General features: G+C 50.4%; 1 protein-coding gene across 4 annotated transcripts in view; it reads left to right on the top strand.

The window, feature by feature from the left end:
* The first annotated feature begins 2,571 nt into the window (after positions 1–2,571).
* Positions 2,572–21,567, top strand: part of P4HA2 (prolyl 4-hydroxylase subunit alpha 2) — a 34,992-nt gene continuing 15,996 nt past the window's right edge. For 3 of the 4 annotated variants that reach the window (XM_023196605.3, XM_023196595.3, XM_023196614.2), the window contains exons 1-8: positions 2,572–2,621; positions 3,180–3,315; positions 11,750–11,849; positions 12,546–12,642; positions 13,043–13,194; positions 16,336–16,473; positions 19,854–20,093; positions 21,048–21,241. In XM_023196605.3, coding sequence (XP_023052373.2) covers positions 11,768–11,849; positions 12,546–12,642; positions 13,043–13,194; positions 16,336–16,473; positions 19,854–20,093; positions 21,048–21,241 — 903 coding nt within the window. In that variant the 5' untranslated portion in view covers positions 2,572–2,621; positions 3,180–3,315; positions 11,750–11,767. Of the gene's footprint in view, positions 2,622–3,179; positions 3,316–3,540; positions 3,705–11,749; positions 11,850–12,545; positions 12,643–13,042; positions 13,195–16,335; positions 16,474–19,853; positions 20,094–21,047; positions 21,242–21,567 lie in introns of those variants that run through there. The other variant, XM_031935496.1, reaches the window with a different exon arrangement.

Raw genomic sequence — 21,567 nt, forward strand, 5'->3', positions numbered from 1 at the left:
CTTCCAAAGTGCTGGGATTACAACCGTGAGCCACTGTGCCTGGTCTGTTATGGGAGGTTTTGACCTACTCAGGGAAGTAAGGAAAATCTCTCTGCCTCTGAGTGAATCTGAAGGATTCTGAAGGTTTTAATCAGAGGGGGAAAATTTTTTTCTAGACAGACGGAACAGCTTGTACAAAGGTCTGGGGTGGGGAGGGCGAATGGCCAATTAGAGGGACTGGAAGAAGTTCGATGTGGTTACAGAAGTGAGCAGAGGCCAAACCATGTGGAACCTTATAAACCACCTTTCGATGTTTCTCAAGATCAGCGCAATTTCCCATCTGCAAGTAATGGGCTCAGATCTGCATTTTGAGATCATCATGGTTGTAGTGAAGGAGAGATGAGAGGGAACAAAAGTGGAGGAGTAGCCAGTTAGGAAGGCGTTGCTGTCACTCATGTGAAAAAGATGGAGAGAAGTGGGTGGATTAGAGGGAGATTTAGGGGTAAAATTGAACAGACTTGGGATAAAGGTGAAGAGTCTGGAGACGAGGGAGAGGGAGCTGCTAAGTGTGACTCCTAGGCTTCTGGTTAGGTAACTGATGGGAAGTATTTCCTTCAGTACAGCAGTGAAGACAGTATGTGTGGAGGTGGGAGATGTGGGGGAGAACAAGAACTCTGTGTTGGACATGTTGCCATTGAGGTGCTGTGGACACTCAAGTGGGGATGTACACTGAACAATGAGTTATACGAATGTGGGGTTCGGTAGTAAGGATAAGGGTAAAGAGAGAAATTTGTGTCACCTGCGTGTAAAGAGAAGAGGGAAATGGAAAGCCTAGACTTGAGCTTTGAGGAACCCCCAAACTTTACTAATAGGGAGAGGACGCTGAAGAAGCTTAAGCAGAGGTGGTCATAGAGGATGAGGGGAAACCAAGGGAAATCAGTGCTCCAGGGGGGCAGTGGCCATCGCTGGGTGTCAAACACTGCTCAGGGCCCTGGCAGATGAGGTCTGAAGAACAGCCGTTGAATTTAGAGATTGGAGGCTATAGTTTATCGAGACCTCCTGGTTTGGTGCTGTTAGGGAGCTAGAAGGCTGATGGCAGGGCCTGAAGAGTGGGAGAGACAGCTCTTTTAGGGCCTGAAGAGTGGGAGAGACGAGAGGATGAGGAGACAGCTCTTTCAAGGAATTTTGCTGTGGTTGAGAACAGAGATACTCAGTGGGGTCCAATGAGGGTTTTGTTCCCATAGCAGAGACTTGAACACATTTACAGGCCAATGGGAAAGATCCAGTTGAGAGCGGATGGTTGAGCCTTCAGGAGAGAAAAGGCATGATCCATGGGACAAACTCCTGAGAAGGGGGAGGAGATGGAAGGAAGCCTCTGTGCATGTAGCAGATGCAGGAGGGTTTCTGTGTGGTTTTAGCCGGGCTCGGGCCGGTGGCTGACGCAGGCAGGAACAGTGGCTCACCCATGCTTTATGTGTATTTCCGGGTGCGTGCTCTTGCTTTCCCCAGGTCTGGGCCGCCTGCCTGGCCCGTGTGCCATAAGGAATATCCACACTGGGGCCGGGCGGAGGCTGGGCATCTCCCGCTCTGGGCTTGCTCCCTGATGAGATTCTCAGACCGTGTTTCCCCTCATTCATGGGAGGAAGGTTCACAGAGCAGGCGTGGGAACTTGCCTGGCCGCCAGGGCCTCCTCCCGCTCAGGCTGAGGTTTACTGCATCTCTGTCCTTATTGCCTTCTAGACTGGATTGGCTCAACCAGGTGTCCACTCTTTTTAGCACATGGCATAAAGAAGGGTTTTGGCAACCCAGTGTGCCCCAGGTTGTTACCGCCCTCCCGGCCCCCCCAGCCTTTGATGGGTCCCCTTCTCATCAATCCATCACCCCTGCACATGCCACCAGGACTGCCTGAACCAGAGCCCAGGACTCTCTGAACCCCTCTGGGAGCTCGGTCCTGGGAATGGGCCTCCCAATCTTGGTCTCCAGGGGGTGGGCCCCAGGTCTCTAGTCTTCCCCAGGGTCTTCTCCACTGGTCTGCCTCCTCTCCTGATACCCAGTTCCTAGCCGGGGTGACCCCAGCCTCCTGTAACAGCCTCCCTGTGGTAGTGCTGGGAAGAAGGGGCCCGTGTACCCGGCAGGGCCCCCCAGGCATTGGCATGAGCGCAGGCAGGGAAGGAAATCCGTCAGACTCCAGGGACGCTCTCCCTACAGCCCCAGCGCGGGGATCGGGTCGTGGCGACCTCTCCAGGCACCCAGGGGCTGGGGAGGAGGGCGGGCCAAGGCCCGCAGGTTGGGGGCGCCAAAGCCAGGCGGGCGCGGAGTACGTGCGGTGGGCTGCGGGCGGCATGAAGGGCGCGGGCCGCCAGCTCCGGCTCTAGCTTCACGCTCCGGTTCCCGCTCCCGCGAGGTCGGGTAGCCTGGGCGTTCCCAGGGGTCGCAGAGAACTGCGAACCCCGCCGGAGCCCCCGGAGCTCAGAGCCTGGACGCCGGCGGGCGTGTGGAGCGTGAGGTGGGGACGTGGCGGCGGCTCAAGTGGGCGGAGCCCCAGCCGCGGCCGGAGGCGGAGTCGCCAAGGGAGGAGGCGCCAAGCTGACCGGGCGACGCCGCGGGAGGTTCTGGAAACGCCGGGAGCTGCGAGTGTCCAGGTGAGCGCCCCGCCCGCTCAGCCGCCAGATCAACCCCAGGGCTGGGGCGCAGGCTGGGGTCGCCAGGCGGTGCGTTCTGCCCGCGCGGGGCTGAGAGGGGCCGGGGACGGGGCCAGGGGTCGCGCTGCTAGCCGCCCGCAAAGCAGTCCGGGCCGCAACGCTGCGCCCTCCGCCCTGTTTCTGCACCCGTCTGGGTTCTTGTCTCGCCGCCCGCAAGCCTTCCCGAGCTCAGGGTGGTGAGGTCAGCGGCGCCCTTCGTGCAGTCCCCTCGGCGGTCGGGCGGGCCTGGGAACTTGGCCGCCCTTCCCTGTCAGACTCCCGGGAAGTGGCGGCCTGACCCCGGGCTGCTGACTGTTGGGAGCAGGGGTGCGGCGTCCGCCTGGCCCTGAGGGGCCGCTTCATATTGGCTAGGCCCGTTTTGCACCCTCCCAGGGACTGGGAGTCCGAGGTCTTGTCCTGGCAGGGTCCAGCTTGGAGCCCATTAGATGGGCCATTGGATCAGAAAGTCTTTTCTCCCCCAGACATCCTTGTGGAACCTGCGTTGTTTTTCCTTGGCAGCTGCGGAGACCCGTGATAATTCGTTAACTAATTCAACAAACGGGACCCTTCTGTGTGCCAGAAACCGCAAGCAGTTTCTAACCCAGTGCGACAGGCGGATTGGAAGAGCGGGAAGGTCCTGGCCCGGAGCGGTGTGGTGAGCGCTGTGCTGGAAGGGAATGCGGGCTGTGGGTACTTGGTGGAGGACTGGCTGCCTCTGGCCAGGGGACTTACCGGAAGAGGTGACCCATGAGCTGGAGTGGTCAGAGGAAGGCTGGCAAAAGGGCACTGTGGACAGAGGAACAGCCTATATGAGTGGGAGCAGAGACCTTGGCCAATGCCATTCCTTATGGCATTGTAGTGGAAGCAAGGTGATGGGGAAGGAACTCTGTAGGGGATAGCTGTCCACGGACGCTGTCCACAATACCCTGGAGTGAGACGATGTGCCTGGTACTGTGCCGTGCACGTGTAAGATGCCCAGTTGGCCCTCGCAGCATGAGCCTGGATCAGGACACTTCCTGCCTCAGGTATTGCTGGGCAGCCCACGTGGGCACCTGGCCTTTGTGTTCTATTTGACCCTTTAAGATGGTGCAGGAGGATACAAAAAATTGGGTGTGGTGGCGTGTGCCTGTAGTCCTAGCTACTCGGGAGGCTGAGGCAGGAGAATCACAAGAGCCTGGGAGGCAGAGGTTGCAGTGAGCCGAGATCGCGCCACTGCACTCCAGCCTGGGCCACAGAGCGAGAGTCCCCCTCAAAAAAAAAAAAAAAAAAAGAAAAAAGAAAAAAGGAAAAACAGATGATGCAGGAGAGCATTGGGATCCCTCCCAAGACTGAAATTGTTGTCTTTTGCTGTAGATTGACACCCGAGATTTGTGCTTCTTGATCTAGACTACCTGGGGCCTCACAGCCTCAGCCCTCTTGTAGGAGATCCTGTCCTAAGAGCAAGGGCTGGAGTTCGTCACTTTGTAACTTGGGGCATTCTTAAGTATCCCAGACTTTGCAGAGATCCATTGTCCACCTAAGAATTTATAGGATGTTTTTGGGATCTGCTGCTTGTTCTCAGCCTATATCTCATCTGACATTAATGGGTTTCATAATTTAGTCTCTGTTAAATGAACTCAGATTTCCTTTGGCTTGTACTTAAACTGCCCCTGAAGTGCCCAAGGTGCAGCCTCTCACTGTGGTTCTGGGCCTCAGGGCCCAGTCTCTCTGTTTGCTTCTCCCCACTCACAGAATGTTTGATCTTTGGATTCTTTTCTTTTAGGGCCTCCTTGTTCTTACACAGTGGAGTGTCCACTGTGTGGCCCAGCCAATGAAGCCACGTAGCAAGGATGGAGTGAGTTGGCTGGGGGCCTCATCCCAAAGATGCTGTCATACTGGATCACCCTAGTTCTTTAAGAGCTTAGCAGGGAGACTTGGTGACAGCTTAGCTGAGACATTGTCTGTGGCATGTGATAGGCCCTTGTATCCTGTTGAAAGCTCTGCATTGGGGTACTCTAGACAGTGCTTACTTAGTCACTGGTTTAGACTGGCCCCAGCTGATCTCAGTTCATCCCTTGTGTGCCTCCTGCCTGTTTGGCTTCTGACTAGAGCGTGCCTGGGGCTGGCACGAGGGAGGAGAGAGAAGAGGTGGCTGAGGCACTATTCTTGCCTGTGGGTAGCTCGTACTCTGAGATTGCTGCTTCATATTGGCAGCTGGCTGTGTGCCAGGGGAGGAGCCCAGCTGTGAGTGCTCATCAAAGGAAGAGACTACGTGGGTGCAGCTCTGAGGAATGAGTCGGTTGAGGGAATCTAGGGTCTCTTCATTTCCTAAGAAGGCCTCCCTTTTTCACTCTGCCCTCCCACATCCTTGGGAGGGTCTGAGACTGTAAGCAAGGCCTTGGCTGATTTGTGGCCACGCTGGCTGATAGTGTGCAGAGGGCTAGGAGGTGTGTCCCTGGCTCCTGGGGTCTGTCAAGAGTTTACTGTTAGGCAGATGGAAGTTGGCAGGAAAAGCTGTGATGCAAGTACATGCAAGCCCAGCAGAGTGCTGGAATGAGAGTTAAACTTCGGGAAAGTTGCTCACATCTAACAATTTGGACATTTGAAGTTCCTTAGGGTAAGACATCAGCCTGTCCTGGAGCAAAGAGGGCTGGAAGGTCCTGTGGTCTGTGGGCTTTGTGCTAGGGACATGGAATGAAGGATAGAAAGACAGTTGTTTTTTTTTTTTTTTTTCCTCAGAGCAGAGGGGAATGAAAAGTCTGGATGATTTACTGGAGCTCTAGAAGAGAGTTCTTGTTCAGTTGGTGTCACTGCAGGGCAGAGGATTAAGTGTTTGGGTAGAATGCTCTCCAGCTCAGATGGAATCTGTCTGAAACTGGTAAGAGACCAGCATCTGCTCTGGACCTTTCAGGAAGTGCTTGCTTAGAGTGTGGCCTGTTTTGTACCTGGCACTCTGAGGGCCGGGGTGTAGCGGAGATCCTCAGGCCTGGGTACTTGTAGGAGCCTGGAATGAGCAGACCAGAGGCATGTAAGTGTGTGAGATCCTAGAGTATTGGTCCAGTCCTTTGCCTTTTGCTAGAGGACATTGCTTGATGAGCTTTAGAACCAGTGATTGACCAGTTCCAAGGTTATCCCCTGATGATCAATGTACTACATTATACCTGATTCCAGTCTCTCCTGAATTAAATGTTTCATCTCTTGTTGAGCTCCTGGGACGTGGAGATCGCCCAATTTCTGCCTTGTGTGCATCTTCACTGTCCCCTAGTCTGGACCTTCTTTCTCACCCAGGAATCAGCTGACTTGGGCTGGGCAGCTGGCTGCCTCAGGTCCACTGATGTTTCTCTGCTGCCCTTGGTACTAATGATTGACATAAATTATGCCTAGTGTGGGGCTACCTGCCAACATCTGTCATCATATTCAGTCCTCCAACAGCCCTACGAGATACAGGTCCTAGTATTGTCTCTATTATATACATGGGGAAACTGAGGAATCCTGTAACTTGTCCAAGGTCACAAAGCTGGGAAGTGGTATAGAACCGGGGTTTAACTTTTAGTATATCTGACCCTAGGGCAGGTGTGCCTATCCATTCGACTGTACTGCCTTGCCCTGATCTGGACTGGCTGGTTATTTGTGAGTGCTGTCTTGTCTAAGGTAGAAGTGACTGCCCATCTGAACTTAAGGGACCAGGGTGCTGTTTTCTGGGTCCATGTTGCATTCCTCCCTCTGGTGAGATCCAGCCAGGGATGTCATGGACCCGCTTTATGAACCTTTGGTGTAACCCATGATAAAGTCCTTAACCTGGGCAGGCATGCTCTTCCTGGGCAAAGTGTGGCTCCCCTGTTTGGGAGTCCATTGCACTTTAAGGTAACAGATTACTGAGTAGGACTGGATGGCTGCAATATCTAGCAGAGTGTGTTTTGCATTTGACTTTTGGTTCTGTCATTGATTTGTTGTCAGATGTCAGGTATGCAGGAAACTCTCTCTCAGCCTCAGCTGTTTGTCATTTGTATCTATCTTATATCTGAAATGGAGGTACTTATCTAGCTTAGAAGGTTTGGGTGAGAATTAGATAATAGAAATGAAAGATTTTTGGAAACAAATAGTGGTTATCTCAGACTAGGTTCCCAGAAACAGCCTGAGACAGAGCTTAAGTACTTAATGCTTTATTGGAAGGTGTAATTGCAGGACAGCCAAGGTGAGGGAAAAGAAAAGTGAGGTGCAGGCCCGTGTGATGGCTCAGGCCGTGCGATGGCTCCCGCCTGTAATCCCAGCACTTTGGGAGGCCGAGGCGGGTGGATTGCCTGAGGTCAGGAGTTTGAGACCAGCCTGGCCAATATGGTGAAACCCTGTCTCTACTAAAAATACAAAAATTAGCTGGGCATGGTGGCACACGCCTGTAGTCCAAGCTACTCGGGAGACTGAGGCAGGAGAATCCCTTGAACCTGGGAGGTGGAGGTTGCATTGAGCCAAGATTGCGCCACTGTACTCCAGTCTGGGCGACAGAGTGAGACTGTCTCAAAAAAATAAAAGAAAAAAAAGTGAGATATAAAGGAGGATGGGAGGTGGTGTTTTAGCAAGCTGGCTACTCTGCACAGAGATGTACTCGGTTACCCTACGAGGGCCCTTTGGTAGCCACTGGGGAGACCGGTCTGGTACTTCAACAGTCTGGAGATAGTGAGAGGAGCCAGAGATTCTAGCTTGGGCCTGGATAGTCTCCACCACTGAGCTGAGGCAAAGTAAATACCCTGGGACCTGGGAGACAGGTGAGACCAAGAGGTTGCAAGGTGGGACATAAGAGGCATCCAATATAGTGGTATATGGATTTTATCCTCGAGTGTAGTTCCCTTTTATGAGTTAGTCTCATCCAGACTGCCAAGCCTCTGCTGAGACTATGACTGAAAACCCAACTTGGGTTTTGCATGTCGGTTTTAACAGCCTTCTCTGCTACTTCATTGTCTAGTTACTGAAGCAAGACTTTGTGGTGGTGTTGATGGTATCCAGGTGGGAAAGTGGAGGTCAACCACTGTTCATGTACTAGATAGAGAATGTATGTGGATAGATACAGATAAACATCTTGGCTTTATTAGGTTCTTGGTGAAGGAGAATATTTTTCACATAAAGTAGTTGTTGAAGATATGAAACCTGGCATGGTGAGATGAGGCTGGAGAGGGCAGCAGGGCCTGGTCACACAGTCAAAAGCCCTCTTTGGGCTAAAGAGTTTGGACTTTATCCTGATGGCAGTAGAGAGCCAAAGGAGGGCTTTGATAAACCATGCTGGCTACTTTGTAGAGCAGAGGTGGGAGGAAGGCCAGATGAGATGTGGAGAGGCCAGTGTAGTGGGGGCCAGGATGGCTGTAGGGGAAGTTAGGGGTGGCTCAGATCAGGGTGATGACTGAGGCTCAGGAGAGTAGGGTGCCCCCCATACTTGCCTAGGGTGCCGTGACAGCAGCTTATGGACCTGAATGGACATCCACATGCTTTGGTGGCAGGGTCTCCTGGAACCTCTGGATCCTCTTAGGCTGAACACACAGGTCCTTTCAGCTCTGTTATCCTAGAGTTGGGGGTGGTGGGGAGCCGTGTCCAGTTAGGTTTTCCCCCTTCATAGAAGGCAGGCAGCTTCTTGCTCAGTGCCAAGCAAGACCAGTTTGTTCTCAGCAAGCTCATGTTCTGTCTCTAGGCTGTTAAATACATTGCTAAAACTCAAGCTGTTGCATTTGGGTTGCAGCTGGGAGCTTGGCAGAGGGTCTGCCTGATGAGGTAAGGAGAGAAGCTAAGGACACTGCTGGTTTGCAGCTGGAAACATCTTTTCATGGCCATTTGGCCAGATTGTCAATGTCTTTTCCAAAGATCAGGCTTGGTGGGACCTCTGGTGTATGTCTTGGAATTGCCCTGTGTTTAGAAACAGTGCCAGTTGCCTGATGGGTGACTCACTGTTGCTGGGATGTTGGCAGGTTTTGCAGGACCTCCCTGTGGGGGTCCAAACACTGGGGCGGGCAGGGCCCCTTTGGAGTCTATTTGAGAAGGACCTGCTTTGTTTTCTTTACATTTTAAGCATATGATAAAATAATTTTAAAAATTGCTATAGAATTTCTTGTAGAAAGAGTAGAGAAACAAATAAGCATAAAACTAAAAAGAAATTATTTCACCAAGATAGAGCCAGACGTATAACTCTTTTCTTGCATCTCTCTGTATACACCCATACATTAATTTTTCCCTGCCAAAATGGAATTATAGAGTGCATATTATTTGGGGCCCACTTTTCTCACTTAACAGTATGCTTTCATCTCTCCATGTCGATATATAGTATTCATTCTTAATATACTCCATAAAAACTCATTGTATAGAAGAAATGTAAAATCTTCTATTGTTGTAGTTTCCTAATTTGAACAAGTCTGAGGTGAAGTATTTTTCATTGTGTTCCTGGTATGAGGCAGGCATTGTTCTAAACTCTGGGCATGCAGCACAGATAAAACTCAGTATTGGTTTTCTGCTCAAGGCTGGTGTCACTTCGTTTTTCATAAAAGAGAGTTTGACATTGTTCACCTCCAGACATATTCCACTTGGATTTTGAGGGTTTCTGGCAGGGCTTTTGGCAGCACTGGACACTTTGTAGGGGCACTCAGCAGGTACACATACTTTCACCTACTCTGTCTTAAGCTGTGGGCATAGTTATAAGATGGGATGGGGATTGGCCTTTCCCACATTGTGGGGCACAGTCCCTCTTGGATGCTGCCTCTTCCCAGTCTAACCCTAATTAGAGGACTTTTTGTACAGAGCCTTTTGAGTTAAGGGGCCCAGGCTTGGGAGAAATGGGGTAGGGCTCCAGAGTACCCCTGCCTGAGATGTCAGTGTTGATGTGGTAGTCTGGGAGCTGCTACTTGGAGGTGCCCAGCTCTCCAGGCTAGCAGAGTTAGTTATCCACTTTTCCCACCAGAGCAAGACTTTGCAGGCTCTTGGTAGGCAAGTCATCTGTGATTACCTGTGATTCTTTGAGGCTCTGCCCAAACCCCATCTGTAATTCTTTGAGGCTCTGCCTCCAGGCTGAGATTCAAGAATGGGCTCAGTCTAAGCCAGATCGCACATTCCAGAGAAATGACAGCTGGTATTCATGTAATGAAGAAACCTGGCTTTTCCCTGAGTGCTGTGAGGTATGAGCCATAGATGATAGGAGCAGAATAGTTTGAAAGGAATGGACAGACTTCCTCCCTGGAATTTATCTGGCCTCTAAAAAGGTATGCAACTGTAGCTGGAGACACACCTGGGAAGAGATGCTGGGTTCCCCACTTCCAACCATGTCTGGTTTGGAATCCTGCCTGGGCTCTGTTCTCCCACCACCCCAGCTCTGAGGAGCAGTCAGTTGGTCCCTTTCTGTTCACAGATACATCCTCCCAGCTCTATGTTTTCACTGTCCCCTCCCTACATACATACAGAAGGAGCTGAGCCTGAGCCAGTCAAGTGTTTTGAGGAACAAGGAACAGACACCCAATCCCTTAGGTGTAAGGGGCTTGTGCAAGCAAGAGAGAGGCCTTCTGAAATCCTGGGATAGAGAAGACAGTATAGTAAGGCCTTGAAGCAGACCTGTGGCTAGAACTAAGAGGGCCTGGACTCTGCCTCAGGGCCAGCCCAGGCCTACTCACTTTCTCTTGATGACTTGCTCTCTTCTGCTGCTCTGACTCCCTAATGGACTGCTCAGCACAATACTGTCTACCCTGCAGCAGGTTCCAGGTTGAAAGATAATTGTCCTGTGTGTCTTGGGACCCCTACACCTAGACTGTGATAGGAAGACTGTCAGCTCGGCAGGCATTTGGCATAGGCATGAACACATGGGGCCAGTCACTTATTCTTTCCTTGTGATAGAGGATGCCATTTGCAGATGGGAGTTGTGGTTGGCCTTCTCTGAGCCTAACCTGGAATCTCAATGGATTAGGATTTCTTCTGAAAGAGTAAGATGAGGAATGGTGGGTGTGCTGTGTGTCTAATCAAGTGTGGCAGGCAAAACATTGATGAACTGGCATTAGCTTAGACTTAGAATTCTGTCAGATAAGGCTTATGTATTTCCTTTGTTTTGCTTGTTTTCTCTTAGTAAATTTCCATTTGAGCACTCCAGTAGGGTGCTCAAAAGCAGGGCAGGAAGAAGACTGGCAGAGCTGGGGTACAGATGGGTGCTAATCCTCCAGCACAGTCTAGGCTGCGTGGCTGAGCTGGGAAGACGATATCTGAAGTTTCTGTTGTGGACTGAGGGTTACTGCCAGTGGGGCTTGTCTCAGGTTGTGCCTATTTCTGGGCTGATGAGAAGACAGTAGCTGGCCCCTTTCCCATGTCAGCAGCCCAGCCTGAGGTTTTGGCCATGTGTAGCATATTCATTTTTGTATCCTGAGTGCCTAGATCAGTGCCTGGCATCTGCAGGTCTTCAGTAAATATTTGTGAATGAATGGTGACGGGCCAGTGAGGACAGTGTCTGCCAAGGAGCCTTGCTACAGGAAGAACACTGTCTGCCCAGAAGACTGTCTCCCCTGACTGCTCTTTCTCTGGCAGGTGCAGACTGGGAGGGGTTAGTTTTATTTCTCTTCTGGCTGGCCATCTGTTGTACACCTTAGTTTGGGTGTTGGTACCCTGGAGGATATTGTGTCAAATTATCTTTCTGTTATTGTCTCTCGTGTACTGTTACCTCCTTGTGGGCAGGGACTTGTTCCCTAGAACCTGGCGCTGTCCTGGCGTATGTCTTGGAAGATAAGACAGTAACAAACAGCAGTCTGTGAAATAAGAAGGAGTGGGCCAGAATCTTGGACTGATAGACCGATGGAACCAGAGCTGACTATACCGCCCTGTGATTCCACCTTCCCGTGGTACAGGTGGTTGCTGGGAGTAGAGAGGATGGGCTCTCTCCCTAGGGCATATGGCTTCCCAGAGCAGGGACCAGAATTGAGCACACATCACTGGCTGCATGCGCTTTGTTCTTTCTGCTGTTTATCCTTTTTAGCTTCTGTGTGCTAGGCCAGGATTTTGGTATGTTTGATTATCTGCATATGTGTTCACATGCCTATGTGTCTCCTCACCTAAATTACTTTTTCATTTTGTTGATCCAGTGATTGTCATTGAATGCCTTTCAGACACTTCCCTCTGTGACCATGAAACTCTGGGTGTCTGCATTGCTGATGGCCTGGTTTGGTGTCCTGAGCTGTGTGCAGGCCGAATTCTTCACCTCTATTGGTACGTGCCAACAGGACTGTCGTCTCCCTGACACTTTGGCTCACATGCCACGGATATCTCTGGCTGCAGCCTGTTCTCATTTAGAGTGGGATAGCCTTAATAACTGGTTTTGACCAGTTCTGAGAAGAGTGAAACTGGCAGAGTTGCTGGTTTCCCCTGTACGATCCCAGTGATCTGGTTGTTCAGGAAGCCAACTGTCTGAATTGGGTCTTTCTCCCTGGGAAGTGCAGGCTGCACTTGGGCTCTCTGGTCTTTTTGACCACCTTGCCCATGGACCAGAGAGTGGTTCTGAGCAGCAAATCCTTTGTATCCTGAGGATCAAGCTTTTCCTGTCCTTCTGACCTAAAGTTCAGAGCTTTTTATCCTGTGATGTGCCCCTAGGATATCCATGCCCGAGTGTCATGACCAGCTATGTAACAGTTGGAGAATGAGATTTAGGTCTACTTCTTGAGTGACATCCAGTGCATCTATCTCAAATGTCTAACTGGTGCCTCTGCCTCTTTCTCCCTGATGTTGGGAGATAGGACCCCATGAGTGCCTAGGCCCCCTTTAACTCCAAGTCCCCATGATCGCCAGAGAGCTTACGTGTTCTTATCCTAGGGGACTTGCTTCTGTGCTGGTATTCTGTGCTCCAAGGAAGGAGGCTGGACATCCCTCTTCTGTTTCTCACTGGTGCCTTTCTTCTCTCTCTTGCAGGGCACATGACTGACCTGATTTATGCAGAAAAAGAGCTGGTGCAGTCTCTGAAGGAGTACATCCTTGTGGAGGAAGCCAAGCTTTCCAAGATTAAGAGGTGTCCTAAGTCCCCATACCATCCTTAGTTGGCCCTCCTTCCCTTCTGCCCCTCAAGGAACAAGGAAGCCACTCAGCGTATTAGAGGAAACCCTTGAGAGGGTGATGTGGGGCTGGCCTGGTTACTTCATGTCAGTCCTTGAGAGGAGCTAAGTGCATGGGCTAAGGAGTCAGTGTTTATTTTGTATTTAAGACCTTTTCCCTTAAATTGGGGGTCCCAGCTCTTATCTAGATTAAGGGGCTAGAAGTAACTGTGGGGAGTTACTGTATTCATTTTTCATTGCCTCTTGATGAAAAGGGCCCCAGCACCTGGCACCAGGGAATTCTCACCAGGGAAATTATCACAGGTCAAGACCTATGTGGGTGGACGCATTACTCTTCCTTTTCCTCTGGTTCCACAGCTGGGCCAACAAAATGGAAGCCTTGACTAGCAAGTCAGCTGCTGATGCTGAGGGCTACCTGGCCCACCCTGTGAATGCCTACAAACTGGTGAAGCGGCTAAACACAGACTGGCCTGCGCTGGAGGACCTTGTCCTGCAGGACTCAGCTGCAGGTGAGGAATGGTGAGCAGGTGCTTGAGTGAGCCCATATGTTCGTGTGCTCATGCCTGGGCTGTTGTGTCTGAGCCTGTCTTGGGTCTGGGTGTTGGTGGGCAAGCGCATTATGTAAACAGGACCCTGCTGGTCTCATGGCTCTCTCCCTTCTCTGTGGGGACCTGGAAGTTGGCCGTCCTTGGTTTTTAACGTCTAATGATGGTTAGTTCTTTTTTTAGCGTCCTTTTTTTAGTGTCTGTCTTTTCTTATTTTTTGCTAATGACATTTTTCCGATTATACTTTAGTGATACATGTTTATAGAAAAGTTGGAAAACACAAAAACAAGAGAATTACAATTCTTAATCCAATTGCCCAGTGGTGAGCATTATTAAAATTATAGTTTTTCTACCTATGCGTATACATTAAAAAATGGAACTGTACATACATACATACCAGGGCATGCAAACTCAGTTGCTTGGAGGCACAAATGAATTTACAAGTGTCAAGTGGGCTGGATGGTGGGACCAGGGCAAGTTGGGGAGCATAGGTCTCATCTAAATTCATTCCTATTCATATCTTTTACAAACAAAGTGTATCTGTTGGTAGATTTGTGACAGAAGAAAAAATTCTTTCTGAATTTCACCATGTTGACCAGGTGAGCTTCTTTGTATGCTATTCAGTGTTCTTCTGCAACGTGGTTTTAATGTCTGGATGGTGATTACCTATCAGATGGTGATAATCTGTCATAATACTGTCAAATGGGTCAAGTAATTGGATATGGGATTTTTTCTGAATTATCAGCACCTTTTTACATATTTCTTGGTGTATACTTCTGATTTTTTTTTAGGGTAAATTCTTAGAAGTCATATTTACAGGTCAGACTGTGAACTTTTTAAAAGCTTTAAACTATACTTGATGCTTTTATTGTGATAATACTTTTTATGCCCTAATACTTTCCTGTCAATAAGAAGAGATGGTAGGGTGGGCCTGGAGGTAGGCTCTCCTAACTCCTAGCCCTGGGTTTAGTCCTCTGGAGTCACTGCCTTTTTTTTTTTTGAGACAGAGTCTCACTCTGTCACCAGGTTGGAGTGCAGTGGCGTAATCTTGGCTCACTGCAACCTCCGCCTCCGGGTTCAAGCAATTCTCCTGCCTCAGCCTCCTGAGTAGCTGGGACTACAGGCACGTGCCACCATGCCCAGCTAATTTTTTTTTTTGGTATTTTTAGTAGAGACGGGGTTTCACCATGTGTTGGCCAGGATGTTCTTGATCTCTTGACCTTGTGATCCACCCATCTCAGCCTCCCAAAGTGCTGGGATTACAGGCGTGAGCCACCACGCCCAGCTGCCTTTTTTTTTTTTTAGGGGACAGGGTCTTACTGTATTAGCCCAGACTGGAGTGCAGTGGCTATTCACAGGTGTGATCGTAGCACACTACAGCCTTGAACTCCTGGCCTCACGTGATCCTCCTGCCTCAGCCTCTTGAGTAGCTGGGACTATAGGCACAGAGTCACTGTACCCAGCTCTTCACTGCCTCTTTTCTCTGAGTTGTGAGTGCTGATTAACTTCAGACTAGCTGTCTCTCTGGCTGAGACATTTTAGCCCATGTGGCCAGACTGGGTTGGGCTTGGGGGCAGGGTGGCCTCTGGAGAGGGATTGGTGAGCTCAGCCAGGCTGGAGCTGTGCCCAGTGAGCTCACTGCCTCCAGAAACCACGTCTGCCTTTCCCAGACTCCCGCCTCTCCGCCTGGGCCTGCAGCTTGGGACAGGCTGTTCTGGCTGCACGGCAGGAGACTAAGCCTACCCAGATGACCTCCCCTCTCCAATCTTGTTCTCCACACCCTACACTCACACCATCATCTGGTTCCTTTGGAAAACCTTATGATTACCTGGAAGGAGTTAGGTCAGGCCCAGAGAATAATTGGTTGTTTTCATCTCTGACTTTGAGTTCTTGCCCCTGAAATGAATGGGGCATGCTGACAGTGTGGCTTTTCCTGGCAGCATGTTCCCCTACCCCCGCCCCACCAGATTCTAAACTCTTCAGAGTCCCTGACCATGTAGCTATGAAGACAAGGAAGGCAGGGTTACAGCTTCTTGGTCCCTGTCCCCAGTTATGGCTGGAAGTGGAAGTTTCGGTCTGAAGTCACAGGTTGCAGTGGATATAGCTACTCTTGAGGAGAGGTTGGGGAAGGAATGGCCTTGTTCCCCTCTCATTTCTCAGCTTAGAGGCAGAATTGAAGGCCCTAAGTCACCCTGGGAAGGCTTGGCTCCCACCTGGAGCCCTGGGATTGTGAGAGGTACACATCTTACTTTACAGCTAGGGCTTGGAGTCCCAGAAAAGCCTCCTTGGAGTACTTCTGTGGTCAAAAGCGCTCCCAGGCTTCAGGCTGTGGTCTTGAGCACCATAACTGGAGAGCCCATGCCCTGAACTCATTGCAGGTCTGAGTGGTGGGAGTACAGAGGAGAATAGGCCCACCATGGTCTCTCAGGGGACCGACCTTGCTGGGCTGGTGCAGCCCCACCTTGGTCCTTGGCCTGTCTAGGTGGTCCCTCAGCTGTCAACCTAGGGGGAGGGGGATGACCTCCAGGACTTTCATCATCACCTTTATGGATGATAAGTACCAGTAGTCAGTAATGAGTAGCCAGCTCGGCTTCATTAGTTAACTGCCATTGTCCCTTGGACTCCTCAACTTGAAATGGGGGCTGGAAGTCTGTGTTTACCTGACTGGCCCAATTACCCTGGATCAAGGTTTTCGATGGGATTCATTTTCCACTGAGTGGTTGACAGTTCTTCCCTGAGTCCTCTCCCGTGCTCTTCTCAGTTACCCTCTCTATCCTCTGTTTCTTCTGTCTCCACCAACTCTGACTAAATGCTTTGGAGCCAAGACTTCTAGACTCCTAAATATTAACCAATATGGGGGGCTGTTTCTACTTAGTTCCAAAGAGTAGCACAGGCAGTAGGTACAGTGAGGACTAAGAAAGGAAAAGTCCCCATAGACTGGAGTAATCAGGGATAACTTCCTGGTGGAAGGGGCAACAGCCTTTGAGGGAAGGGGTGGGGAAATTTCACTAGGCAGAGACCCTCTCTGTGGCTGCCTCTCTGGTCCCAAGTGGAATTCTGCCCCTGGATCAAGGGTAATCTCTTGTTCTAACTCTCATTTGAAAGGTTTTATCGCCAACCTCTCTGTGCAGCGGCAGTTCTTCCCCACTGATGAGGACGAGATAGGAGCTGCCAAAGCCCTGATGAGACTTCAGGACACATACAGGCTGGACCCAGACACAATTTCCAGAGGGGAACTTCCAGGTAATTCACCACTCCAGGCATTGCCTGTCCCGCATGTGTCTCTTTAGTGGCGGGACAGGTTGGAGCCACCACCGACTTGTGGCCTCTACCCTGAGGTACACCTCTGGTGCACCTCTTGGCTCACCATTTTGTGTTAGACTGCCTCTCCCATGACAGGTTTCTCCCTCAGCCCCTGCCCTGCCACCTCCCTGCATGTATTAGCCAAGGCCCTCTCCTCTTGTGTCTCAGAGAAAGCCAAACTTGCTGCTCAGGAACCCCCTCTGTCTCTGTCTCCAGAGCACCACACAGATCTGCGTTCAGACCTGCTTCCTGTCTCCTACCCTCCAATGTCTTTTCATCTAAGACTGATCTGGGCTTAGTGTCCCCCTGTCCTGAGTCCTCTTAGTTACAGTCTCTGCTCCTATACATTCTGTCTCCACCTCTCCGGGTTCTACCCTTGAGCTCACATATAGGCTCTATTCTTGCTCATCTTACACTTGCCTCCCTCAGTATCTGAGACTCTTTTGAGTCTTTGCTGCTGATCCATCTCTTCTCCCCTCCTGGTTAGGCTACTGATAGAGTAATCTACACTCTATCCACTTTCCTGGTTCCCGTATACTCCTGAACTCACAGTATCTGGCCTTTTTCCCCCCGTTCACTGATCCTGTTCTTGCAAGCTCATCAGTGGCCACTTGGCTGGTAAACGCAGAGAACAAGGTTCACACATAATGTTCTTTAACTTCACAGCAGCATTTGACAGATGGATTGCCTCATTCTTCGTGATGTTCTCTCCTTTGAATTCTGGGATACTGATATCTGCTTCTCTTTTAGCCTCTGTGGTCATTTTCTCTCAAGTGGCCCATCTCCCACTGACTTCCCAGTGTTAGTGTTTATAAGAAGATGTTTTGAGGGCTACTGGAGACCAGTAAACCCAGCGATTCACTGTGTGAGGCCCATGCAGACCCAGCTTATTCCAGCTCCAGAGCCCCAGCTGCCCACTTTAGACTCCATTAGAGAGAGGGCAGTTCAGGGCACCTGCAAGATCTGTTCACCCTGTAGCCTTGAGATTGGTTGCTTGGAGAAGGGAACCACACCCTGGCATTGACCTCTCACATTCACTCAGCAAACCCATGAGTGTCCTGAATAGGGATATGGAGCAGAAGGGAATTATTCCCTAGGACTCCATCCTTACCTCATCTTCTCCCTGAACACCTTCCCCAGGTGAGCCCCGCCATTTCCATCACGTGAGGTAGATGACATCCAGATCTGTGTTTCCTGCCAAGGTTTGTCTCCTGAGCTTCTAACCAGCGTAGACAGATGCCTTTGGGACATCTCTACTTGAATGTTCAATGGACTTCTCGAACTTCATGTGTCCTGAACTGAAATCCTCATCTCCTTGTGAACACTTTACCTTCCCCCTCATCCTTCTATCTCAGCAAAAAGGACCTCCATCCTCTGGCTGCCTAAGCCAGAATCCTAAGGCCTATGGATTCTACCTCCTTCTCTCATGTCTTCTGTACTTATGCCCTGACTCCAGCCTCACAGCCATTTTTTTCTCAATTTGATTATCAAAATACCATCCTGACTTGTCTCCTACTTCCAGCTCACTGCTTAAGACCATCCTCCATATGGTCTTAAGCATACATTTGTTCACATGAGTTCCTGCTTACTATGCTTAATTTCCAAGGCTAAACCCAAACTCCTCCTGTGTGTGATCTTTGGGGTCCTGCGTGACTCCATTTTCCTGGCTTCCTTGCCCATTGTACTCAGCTTTGCCTATCACTCAGCTCTTTTGTCTCACCCCTCTATAGGAATACCTTTACCCATGTCAGCTGGGCTACTCCATGTCTGATTGCCTATCAGCACTTAGCTCAGCTGTCACTCTCCCAAGTGCTCTCCAGGGAGTAGACATTCGAATTGGCTTCTGGGGAGGATGCTGAGTGCCAGGGAGCCATTCTTAGCATTCTTGGCATCTGGGAGACATGTTGATAATAGCTACTGGTCATTAGCATCCTGGGGATCATAGGAGACATCTTCATATGTCATCTCATTGAATTCTTGGAAGAAGCTCTTTAAAAGTGATGATATTATCTTTATTTAGAGATAAGGGGACTGAGACTTAGAGAGATATGGTACCTTGTCTATAGTCACACATTGGTGGGCGCCCTAGTGAGGCCAACACAGACCTAGCTTAGTCCGGCTCCAGAGCCCCAGCTCAGTCAGCTATGTTACTCTGCCCCATCAATGTAGGTTCCTGGGCCTGCAGAGCCAGAGGAGACCTGTGGAGAGGGACAAGGGGCTCCAGGAGCCCCCTAATCCCTGGCCTACCTATGGACTTCATCTTGTGTTTACTCTCCCCAACTTCCTATTCCTCATTATTGGTTCCTGAGCCACCGGGGTGAGCAGACCCTGGTTTCTAAAGCACTTAGCCTACTGTGTAGGGGTTTCATTCCAGGCAGAAAGAGCCTTTTCTGAGTTCTTTTGTGTCAGCCATGCCCCGGTTGCTGTTAATGGGGCCGTGGGGAGTCTTCCTTGCTTTCCAGGGAGAGTGACAGCCCCTACTTCCCCTCCATGGTATCTGCTTTCTCATTATTCTCTGAGGAACCGCACACATAGTCTTTCCCATCTTGAGCCCACCCTAAATCCTGCATCTTCCTATAGCTGCTTCTTCATATTGGCTTGAAACTGTCTTCATGGTCACTTTCCAGCACTCCCCCTACAGCAGATGACCTTTGGTCATAAGACCTACTGAGCTGGTACTCAGCAAGGTCCCTGCCACTTAACAGCCAAAGCTGGCACTGCAACCTTGGCTCTTGGCCTCCCTTGATGTCTCTCACACCACTCCCGCTCCCTCTGTTTCTCCTATCTTTAGTTCTTTCTCAAAGTTACTCATTGTCTGTTCTTTCTGGGTAGGTGTTCCCTGGAGCTCTGGGCTCAGCCATCTTCTCCATTCTTTCCTTAGAGTTCCTGCAAGCGATTTTCCTCACCCATAGCTTGGTTGCCACCTAAATTTATGTTTTTTATATTCAGCTAATTTTCCCATCCCCCAGACTCATATGGCAAGCTGCCCACCAGACATCTTCTTCTCTGTGGTCCACAGAACTTTCCCACTGTCCTCAACGATGCTTCCTGGTGGGTTTTGGGGGCTCCCCCTAAAAAGGCCCCTTCCCACTTGGGGGACGGGGAATCTGTGAGGTTGGCTGTGAACCCCAGTCCAGGGCAGGGCCATCTGTCTGTGCTCACTGTGTCAGCGGCCCTTTAGGATATGCGGTCTAAATGTCTGATGGGGTTCTGCTTGGTAGTGCCCCCCATCCAGTGGCCCAGGCTTTCCTTGAAGCGGGAATCTCTTTCCCTAACCCAGGGGCTCTTTGGAGCCTGACAATTTACTTCCCTTGCTGTAGGAACCAAGTACCAGGCAATGCTGAGTGTGGATGACTGCTTTGGGATGGGCCGCTCAGCCTACAATGAAGGGGATTATTATCATACAGTGTTGTGGATGGAGCAGGTGCTAAAGCAGCTTGATGCTGGGGAGGAGGCCACCACAACCAAGTCCCAGGTGCTGGACTACCTCAGCTATGCTGTCTTCCAGTTGGGTGATCTGCACCGTGCCCTGGAGCTCACCCGCCGCCTGCTCTCCCTTGGTAAGGAGATTCTAGGGGAAGGTAAGATGGGAATGGAGAGTGGCAGAGGAACTGCACTGTGCTGGCGTCTACCTGACCCATCTCCTGGGACTGAGTCAGTTTACCCTGTCACTTGGCCAGTGACTAATGCATTACTGACTTTAGGACCAATCCAGCTTCTTACTAGCTCCTTACCCACCTCAGTCCTGGCCTTAGCTTTGCCCAGTCGCTGATAGATACACTCAGGCCTGTGGTACTTGTGGCCCTTTTTAATAAGGACTCTGCATTACGGTGTATCTGTCACCATGCAGGACTACACAGGGTGGAACCTTTATTGCATCAGGAGCAACCCAGGAGTCAGAATGTACTTTAGGATTGCTACAGTGACAAACAGTGGCGGTGCTATTAGAGGCCTGAGGTCTAATAGTCGGACTTAATACGGCATTGATAGTGCCTTGTGCTGTTGAACTGAAGAAGGCCAAAAGCACTGTGCCTTTAAAACTCATCTACCTCTTTTTTTTTTTTTTTTTTTTTTGAGGCCGAGTCTCACTCATCCAGCCTGGAGAACAGTGGTGTGATCTCAGCTCACTGGAACCTCCGCCTCTGGGGTTCATGAGATTCTCCTGCCTCAGCCTCCCAAGTGGCTGGGATTAGAGAGGCACATGTCCCCATGGTGTATTTTTTTTAGTAGAGATGGGGTTTCACCACGTTGGTTAGGCTGGTCTCGAACTCCAGACCTCACATGATCCACCCGCCTCAGCCTCCCAAAGTGCTGGGATTACAGGTATGAGCCACGGTGCCTGGCCTCTGTTGGTTTTTCGGTTACGAACAGCATACTCTGGTTAGATGTTGTGGAAGGTAGAATGCAGCATGCAAGTGAGCTGCTGGGAGAGAAACCCTTACAGAATAATTTCTCTAAATGACCTAACAGATGTTTGTGGTTTCCTTTTCCTTCTCATTCCTTGCTTTTTCTAGACCCAAGCCATGAACGAGCTGGAGGGAATCTGCGGTACTTTGAGCAGTTATTGGAGGAAGAGAGAGAAAAAATGTTATCAAATCAGACAGAAGCTGAGCTAGCAACCCCAGAAGGCATCTATGAGAGGCCTGTGGACTACCTGCCTGAGAGGGATGTTTACGAGAGCCTCTGTCGTGGGGAGGGTGTCAAACTGGTGAGATGTGTGAGGGGGGCCAGGGTGCCAAAACAGTAGACCTGGACTCTGGCTCTGGGTGGGCAGGTTTGGGGAAGGTGTTCTTCATTCTGTAGGTACTTTTTTCAGTATCTCCCCCAGTTTTCATGGCATCTGTGAGGCTGACATGTGGATATTCTCTGAATTAGGAAAGGAGACTGTCTCCCCTCATGTCCCAGGTAGAGTGTTGCTCCTCTAAGTTACCACTGAGCTCACCTCCTTACCCCAACATGTCCCACTTTTTGCTTCACTCACTGTTGTGAAGAAAACGATGGGTGGACGTACCTCAGGCCCCAAGAGAAGTCATG

Source organism: Piliocolobus tephrosceles, chromosome 4, assembly GCF_002776525.5.
Source record: "Piliocolobus tephrosceles isolate RC106 chromosome 4, ASM277652v3, whole genome shotgun sequence".
Taxonomy (NCBI): domain Eukaryota; kingdom Metazoa; phylum Chordata; class Mammalia; order Primates; family Cercopithecidae; genus Piliocolobus; species Piliocolobus tephrosceles.